Raw genomic sequence first — 8,750 nt, forward strand, 5'->3', positions numbered from 1 at the left:
CCGCGACCCGCGCTTCACCGAGGCGGCCGCCGGCCCGCATCCGCTGCTCCGCCGCCCCCTCTCCAACCCGGAGCTACCGCATCACCCTCCTCCCAGGCGACGGCATCGGTCGCGAGGTCGTCTCCGTCGCCAAGGACGTGCTCTCCCTCGCCGGATCTCTCGAAGGCGTGAAATCTAACGAGAAAATTCACATTTTTCTTTAGGGTTTATGATTTCCTCGAATAAATCTATTTCCTTTGCGTTGTTATCTTGTGCAGGCAGCGAATTCCGTTTCCAGGAGGTGCCGATTGGCGGCTCTGCTCTGGATTCGGTTGGCGTCCCGCTTCCGGAGGAACCCCTGACGGCTGCCAAGCAATCCGACGCTGTTCTTCTGGGAGCTATTTCATGTTACTCAATTTCTGTATTAATCAATCTACAGCCTAGTTAGTTTGTTAAAGTGATTGGACACAATTGTGACAAATAATAACCCAATTTGATAATAAACTGTCGCATATTAAGCATCCAAATCAAACTGCTCGAAACAGGTGAATTAGTTCCTAAATGACGAACTTAAGCAACAAGAAAACACTAAGCAAAGCTCTAGCTCACCAATAATCACAAAATATGGGGAGAATGGAATCAGAACCACCACTACAGCCAGGAATGTATTGTTGAAGAACTGAACACATCCATAGTGGCCTACTTGGATCTCTGCCTCATCTTTCGGCGCTTCCTCTTGAGCCTCCTCATACGCTTCTTCTTCCACTGGAGCAAATAAAGCATAAACTTAGCAACAAGAACAATATGGTGATATGAAGGAACATATGCACAAAGTTTGACTGGTATAAAAGGTATCAGATCTCAATCTATTTACATTAACATATCTTTGTGACGAAAAAAAAGGAATTTCTGATACTGGACGAACATATCCAATCTAATGAATATTCATAATTCCTACAACGAGACCTATGATGAAACAATCTAATGAATAACCAATAGAACTAGAAAACCTAACTGGGGAGATGAAGAAAATCTCCCCAAAAGACAGCCAACTAGAAAGATCACTTCCAAGAGGCGAATTTTCCCGCTTTTCAATGTATTCGACAACAAAAACTGGCGTCATGTTCAACCATAAACTCAATCGAGGGAAATGAAACGGGCATCCGATCTAAAACGGGAACAGAAGAAGGAACCTAATACTCGAAGAGATCATCATCAAAGCAGATCAAACTTATTACCTTGGCCCTCATCTCGTCGCAGCAGCAGAATTCGCAACGATCTCCCTACTCTCTCCACGTCCTTGCGCCGAGTTCAATGGGAGCTCGCACCGTCCCGAACAGGGTAGGCTTCGAAGAAATACAAAGAACAAAACCCTAAGGGCGTTTCTGTCATTTCACTTGAAAGAAGAACTAGTCGACTATTTGATCTGGCAAAATGGTCTAATGGGCCGGTTCAACACGAACCGCAAAACCCAACTAAAGAATTAAAATATGAAAAGAAAATTTATATATATAATTATTTATCTATTTTGAATTCTAAAAAAAATGATAATCCCAGTTAATCGTATTGACTCAAAAGGTGATCGGCCCGGTCCCACGGAAATTTCTCATGATCACCAGGGTAAATCGGGAAGCGCACACAGCGGCCAACTCAAATGCTCACATCCTTTGATTGCGATCCTCATTTGGATGACAACCACGAGTGTGTAGATGACAATCTAGATGTCCTACCACGACATCATGACCCAGGAACATCTATTTCGAATTCCAATGTCATTGGATGTGAATACAATCACGTGCAAAAAAAAGGTAAAATACGAAAATAAAACACTTGGAAACAATAATATATAGATTTTATTTTATTTAAGTTATCCTTCCTCTCCTCTTCTCTTCTCTTCTCTTCTCTTCCCTTCTCCGCAGTAAACAGGGCCTTAAATGCAGGAGCAATGTGAGTCTCCCTGGGTCTGGCCTTCTCACTGTCTCCATGTTGTACAACTACTGCCATTAGAACGCGAGCTTTCTCTATGAAGAAATTGTCTGTTGTGTTGCACGGCAACCAGTCCTGCACTCCTGTGCACAGCATCAGAATTCAAGTGGCAGGGCGAGTGGATCCAACAAGGAAAGTTAAGAAAAGCAATCTGAAACATAATAATGCACACAGTCAAGTCAAAGATTGCACTTGCATCAGGGTAAATCCATTTACCATGGTCATGGTGACTCGACAGGTTCCTTCAAACATCATCGGGCAGAACGCCTGCACTGCAAGCATCATTTCTTTAAGGTTTCGAGGTCCCCGTGATTCCTGAACAGCTCTCAGTCCCGCCACATCTTGTTCCTTTCCAGCGGGATGAGAGCTTGTTCTTGTTCAAGTATAGCAACGCCAACTGGAGTAGGGCATGCATGTAGCTCCTGCTCATGCCACAAGGTCTGTCTTGAGATTTGTATCGACATAGATCATTAAAGTACAACTGAGAATCGCATGATTTTCAGGTTTTCTACCACCTTCACAATCTCCAACTCTTTTTTTTTCCTTTTTCCTTTTGATATGACACACTGAGGCAGCACAGGAATCGGCTGTTCTTGGCAGTGACCTTCACTCGCTAGATGCCAAACAAACACAGGGGTTTAAAAAAGAGAGAGAGAGGCGTTTTTCATCAGGGTGGCAATGAAGGACGGGAAGCAGGCATGTTACTGTCGCAGAGATTAGAATCTTTGCCTGCTAATCCAGCGGCAGACGCTGACGGAGGAAGCGGCCGCGGTCGACCGAGGGAATAAGGCCGTCGGATCACATCAGGGTCGGCGAGGAATGGCAGGGTTCGCCGTCGTCGGGCACTGAAGTGACGACCCGCGGCGGTGCCACAGACGCACAGCTGCGTACAAACTACTGCCCAACTTTGTTTTTCCTGGAAGATAATAATTAGAAATTTTTCGTTTAACTGCTGTAATTTTAGAAATATTAGAATTTTCCATCAATAAATGATCGATAATTTACTGGAGAGTACTGGTGATATGCCGAGACATCGCCAGGGATGAGTGTGGGGCCGGGCTAATGTGCGCGCGCCGACGGCGAAGATTCGGCTCGTCGCTTCCTCGCGTTCTAACTTACGCCGAGCGGACGCGCAGCTCCGGCGACGGAAGGCTAGCGTGTGCGCCGCTTCACACGACGAACGATAAAGCAGGCGCAAAGGAGGAATGCATGAAAGGCTGATATGAATCATGTGCATTTGCGATCAGATTTCTTCAATTGGTTAATTAAATGCACAATTATTTACAGGCACTACGACTTCTGGATTGAAAACAAATTTGAATTGCTCTTTTGGATTTACGATTTCCTAATTTGATTTGGAGCAAGTGTTGCGATCTTGATCCTGACGCCGATGGCGCAGGGACGGACGGGCCGACTGCGTCCGGTTCCTGGCGGAGCCCTGGCGTTCCTTCTTTTGCTGCGGCGAGAACAAGTGTGCGAGGCCGAAGACGGGCTTCCCGGAGCCTCGGAGGGAGCCTACGGGGACGACGTTGAGGACCGGCGCCACTTGGACGTTGGCGGAGTAGGACCTCTCCACCCCGCGCGTCCGCGGCCTCGGGCCGCCGGTGAAGCTCCCCGGACTGCTCGAGCTCCGCTCCAGGCCGTGGAACACGATCTTGCCCGACGAGCTCATGCGCGGGCTTTCCACCGACACGCCTCGCGGCTGCTGCGCTGCAGGATCGGTGGCCCGCTTGCTGGGGCTCAACCCCACCCTCGTTGACGCCGGCACGGCGGGACGCGGGCAGGATAGGCGGACCCGGGACGCGACGTGACCGGGCTTATCGGAATCGATGGATAGCCTGGAGATATCCTCGTGATCGGGGCCCGAGGAGGACGACGAGGAGGAGTGAGAGAGACGGGAGGCGACGAGCGAAGGTTCCCGATCCGAGTCGCGAAGGAGGGGGAGGCTAAGCGACGAGTCGACAGAGGCAGCCTTTGGGTGCCAGTGGAGCAGATGCTTCGGAGCCGACCTTGGGATCGCCTTCTTCGAGGCGGCGGAGGTCACCACTGACGGCACATCACCGACAGCTACTTGGACGCGGAACTTCGCGGTGCTTGCGCGCTTCAGGCCGAGTAGCTCGCTCCAGCGAGCGATGCACTTTGGCGCGCGGGGGGAGAACCCGTAAGGATCTGCGCCGGAGATCTCCGCCTTCAGCCGCATCTCCGGAGGATCCGGAAAGACCATAGACTCCACCTCCGGCGGCTTGGTGACAGCTAGCTGGAGCGGCACAAGCTTTCCCTCGGAGAAGAGCTCATCGGCGGGTAGCATGGAGACGGGGCGGTCATGGAGGAGGAACTCGAAGTCCTCGTGGAAGGCGTCGACGGGGCTGCCCTCCGCTGCGGGAGGAGGAAGGTCAACGGAGGCAGAATCGTGGTCGAAGGAGATCCGGGGCCCGAACCAGGCGAACGCCTCCTTCGTCGTCGGCGTGATTGCCACGCTGTTCACCAGGGTGGACGCCATCAACGGAACCAGAGAAACAGAAGTGGCGCCGAAGAAGAAGACGATGTAAGTGGTTTATAAAGAATTTAATCCCAATTATTTATTTTTTTAAAAAAATCGTTAACTCGGGTAAGCTATTGGGTAACGTCATGGGTAAATAATGGGCGGTACGATGTCTCGTACATAGAAGCCCTCACGGGTTAAAAGAGTACTTTAATTAATACGCCATTTCCTCCCGTGTACTCTACTGTAGCTTCCTACTTCCTATTCGTTCTCTGAAATATTTAATGAAAATATTATAAACAGGGGGGAAATATTCAAGTTAATTGAAATTATTCTAATTTAATTAAAATTAATTTAATATTATTATACTAATTTTTATAAGTTAAAACTAATTCAGAGTAATTTTAACTAATTTAAAATGATTTTAATTAACATTAAAGAAATTTTAATTAAAATAATTTTAAGAGTTAAAATTTAGAATTGTAAGCATGTAGTAATAATTTTGATTAATTTGGAATGATTCTGATCAATTTAAAATAAATATTAAAATAATTTTAGATTAATTTAGAATGATTAATTATGTCATATTTAATGATTTATATATCCCTTTGAAAGTCATTTTTAATATTTTTTAAGACATAATTAAGTCGATTACGATGGAATAAAATTATAGAAAAAAATAAAATTATAGAAAAAAATAAAAATTTAAATTATGATGAAATCGAGACAATATTGTTTTATATATATGGTATAGTATATAACTTCTATAATTTATCTTCTCATAACCGCCGTCGCGCCGCCGTCCGGTCACCGACGGCCGCCGGACCGGATGCGTTGGAAAGCCATCTCGCTGGCGCTCCGGCCGGGGCCGGATTCCGGCCGGATTGTGGCCGGAATCCGGCCAGAAACGCGACAGAACGGCTGTTACGAAACTACCCACATATATATTAATCATGATTTAAAATAATAATTTTTCTCATAATTTAAAAAGACTAAGGAAAATACATAAAACTTTTTAAATATATATATATATAATTTATCAATCAAGTATTGATTTACATGGAGATTCGCGCGGTCTCCATCTCTCTCTATCAGAACTCAGCCTAAGCCAACTGTCAAAGAGGACCGAGAATCCCAATATCTCTCTTACATGCCTTTATGTGATTCGAAGCATGGCGGGTCCCTCTGTTAGCAAGAGGACAAGTGTGGTACGGGTGGATAAAGTGGGTGGATAAAAAAAGATATTTTTCTGCTTTGTTGTCCGAAACTCAATTCCTGTTTTGACCAACTGACTGCATCGAGACAACCGCCGATTTAACTAAATCGCCGCCGATCTTATCCGCTGCTAACTTTACACTACCAACCGTCCATTTTCCTGATATTTAATCCAACGGCTGTCAAGCCTTTGACACTGTGGAAAATGCGAATGTAGAAAAACAAATTTAATGATATTTTTTTAAATAATTTATGTGTCCTAATTTTATCTGATTAATATTAGAAATAGACAATTTTCCTATTAGATAAATTTAAAATATAATTTATACATATCCGTGGGCATATTCTTTTCTACAAATCATTCCACTTTAAACTCATCACCAATTAATAAAGCTGAGAGTCAATTGCAAATCTAGATAGAATCTAGTTAAATTTGACATATAGGGTGCTCATGTAAGTGAAAGACTAATGCAAAAGGATTCTACATGAATGTTTTTTTCCATAAAAGACCTACCCCATCTTTAATCTCTTCCGTTGAAGTTCGGGCTGATAGAGCCATGGCCCCATGATCATTACCTCATCTTTAATCATGACCGTTCAAGTTAAGACCTAATTAAGGACTAAGCCTTTAGCCATACAAGCTAATAATTAAACTCCCTATAATCAATCACCTTTAGGTTAATTGGAAGAACTGTATGAGACATGACAGAGGGTTCAATCCTTGTACTCTCTCCATGTCCCCTGCAAGAAGCATGTGAACAACTTTTAACTCGATGTGTTAGTAGTTGGTGCAATCATTTTTTGGCCTTTTTGGACGTGCATCACGTGGATGGATGGATTGTTTGGGTGGCTAAATCTCTCACTCAGTTTTCAGTTTTTTAATTAGCTTTTTGGATATATATATATAGTTTAATCAGTGGTGTCAGAAACCAAATCGGTGGATTAATAGCTAACTCATAGTGTGTATATATATATATATTCACCATAAATTTTAAATTTATTTTTTTATTTTTTAAATTATTATATATTCGATATCGCTGCTCATATCCAACGGTATGTTGAAAAGGTTGAATACTAGTTGATATTCATTAAAACTCAACTTGAATTTTATGTACAACAAAAAAAAATGCATATAATGTACATTTAACATAAATTATAATTTATTGTGACATTTAACTGTATTATTCTATCATCCTTTACTAATTAATATTATAATTTTAAACCACTTATATATTTATAAGTGAATTAAAACATGTCAAATGTTATATGCAAATTGTGCATATTTTCAAGCTCTTGTCTTAACTTTAAATGATTGTTTATATGCTTTGAGAGTTTCTTTGTTAATTTACAAATTTGATAAAAGATTTATGGATGGACAAGATTCACAAACTTTGTCCATGGATATTGTTCATAAATATTATTTATAAACTTTGTTCATGAGCTATTCAAAATTATCCATTTAATTAACCTTTTAAATTAGTCTTGGACTATATGTATAGTCCAAAAGGAGATTTTTAAAACGTTAGGACTCTAAATGCACATATCAAAATGCCCAAGTTTGGCAATTGTCAAAATGAAGGGAGTAAAACGTAATAAGTGGTCAGCAGCGACCATTTTGCACTGACTAATGGGCCCAGGCCGCCCAAAGTCAGGTAAATGGGCCTGGTTGATGGCCCATGTTAAGGACAATACGTGAACTACGTTCAGGCTTTAGATTCTCCCATAATCTATCCCATCCAGAGATTTCCTATGCGAGGGTAATCATCATCAACAGTGCAAATTAGATTCTCGAGGAATCAACGTCTAAAAGGAGTCTTAGCGATGTTTTTCTTCAGCCTAGTCAAGGAGGCGAAGCTTCCTCTCGTTGTGGCCCAAGCCACGCCGTAATGGAAGCTGCAGTGCTGCACTAATCTTTAACATCTTCCCTGTTTCTGTTCTTGCTTTTCCGGATGCAATCAACTAGCTAGTTGTGCAACCGAAGCGGTAGATGCTTCTTCTGCGAGTGGATTGAATGGAACTCATTTGGGACCAGCTCTGCTGTACCGTGAAGACAGACAGGCTTCGACACTCTGACAAGCGCCAATTATCTGCCGTCCATGCACAATTCACAGCTACCTCTCGTATCGTCTCGTGACGCCACTAAACTCCATGTCTAATCCCAATCCCTTTCCGCCTGCAAAAAGCAGAAAACAAAGAGCAAAGAGCAAAGAGGCAAAGAGCAAAGCTGCTAGAAGTGACTTTCCCCTGTTCCAGAGTCGTTGGTGGCATCTCAAAGACCCAAGCGGATTAAAGGGCATCAATTCACCTCAATTCTTAACTCTGTAGTCTGGTTCTTGGCTTGGGACTAAAGATCTGTGTCGAAGATTAATTCTCAAGGTTTTTCTCGCTACTTTGTTTAATCCAGCAAATCTCAGTTCAATTTTTTGCATTTCTAGAAGAAGAAGAAAAAAAAATCGTTTTTGATGCAGATTTGGGTGTTACGAGGTATTAATAGACGAGAAGCAGAGGAAGCAGGAGGGAGAGACATGGAGCGGAGGCAGCAGGAGAGTCAACGAGGCCACGCACAGCGCTTGGCTCTGTGTCTGCTCGCGATCTGGTCTTCTGCAGCGGTGGCGCACGACGTGCGCCCATCGGAGCACGGCCTCGCAAACCAGAAGGACCCAGGGCCAGCGTCGCCCGCCATGGTCGCCTTCTTCCACGCCCGGCCAGTGGCAGCGCTTCCGGAGGCGCAGAACGTGGCGTGGAAGCTGGCGCCACCGGGGCCGCAAGGGCCGCGCCATCCTCGGTCGGGACTTCTCGCCGCCGGCGTGGCTTGCGGCGTGGTCGGTGCTGGCCTCCTCGCCTTGGCGGCAGCGGCGTACGTCGTCCACACCCGGCGGCACGGGTCGGGTACTGGGGCCACTTGGTCGATGGGCACACCCCGCCGGAGAAGCGGCCCGGAGGTCCGGCTGGGAACTCCGTAGACTGTAGACACTGTAGCTACGTAATTCTACTTATTTGTCATGAATCAGGCAAACTTAAAAGAATCGCACATTGATCGCGATCATCGTGAAAAAAGTTTGGCCAATCTTCAACTCAGTCATGCTTT

At 44.6% G+C, this 8,750-nt stretch overlaps 2 protein-coding genes and 1 long non-coding RNA gene across 3 annotated transcripts; 1 reads left to right on the top strand and 2 right to left on the bottom strand.

Moving 5' to 3' along the window:
- Positions 1–493: 493 nt before the first annotated feature.
- On the bottom strand, positions 494–1,351 carry LOC141837617 (uncharacterized). The gene is made up of 2 exons (XR_012602547.1): positions 1,218–1,351; positions 494–744 (listed from the first exon to the last, which is right to left on the bottom strand). It is a non-coding gene; the product is annotated as an uncharacterized LOC141837617 (long non-coding RNA).
- Positions 1,352–3,310: 1,959 nt separating this feature from the next.
- On the bottom strand, positions 3,311–4,480 carry LOC141842387 (uncharacterized). The gene has a single exon (XM_074730597.1). The coding sequence runs from the start codon at positions 4,463–4,465 to the stop codon at positions 3,311–3,313; it is 1,155 nt and encodes a 384-aa protein (XP_074586698.1). The 5' UTR covers positions 4,466–4,480.
- A 3,199-nt stretch (positions 4,481–7,679) lies between these two features.
- LOC141839244 (uncharacterized) lies at positions 7,680–8,733 on the top strand. The gene is made up of 2 exons (XM_074726951.1): positions 7,680–8,038; positions 8,131–8,733. The coding sequence occupies exon 2, from the start codon at positions 8,188–8,190 to the stop codon at positions 8,623–8,625; it is 438 nt and encodes a 145-aa protein (XP_074583052.1). The 5' UTR covers positions 7,680–8,038; positions 8,131–8,187; the 3' UTR covers positions 8,626–8,733.
- Positions 8,734–8,750: the final 17 nt, after the last annotated feature.

The sequence above is a fragment of the Curcuma longa genome, chromosome 11 (genome assembly GCF_044706935.1).
Source record: "Curcuma longa cultivar G26 ecotype Majalengka, Jawa Barat chromosome 11, ITB_CL_G26_1.1, whole genome shotgun sequence".
Lineage (NCBI taxonomy): Eukaryota > Viridiplantae > Streptophyta > Magnoliopsida > Zingiberales > Zingiberaceae > Curcuma > Curcuma longa.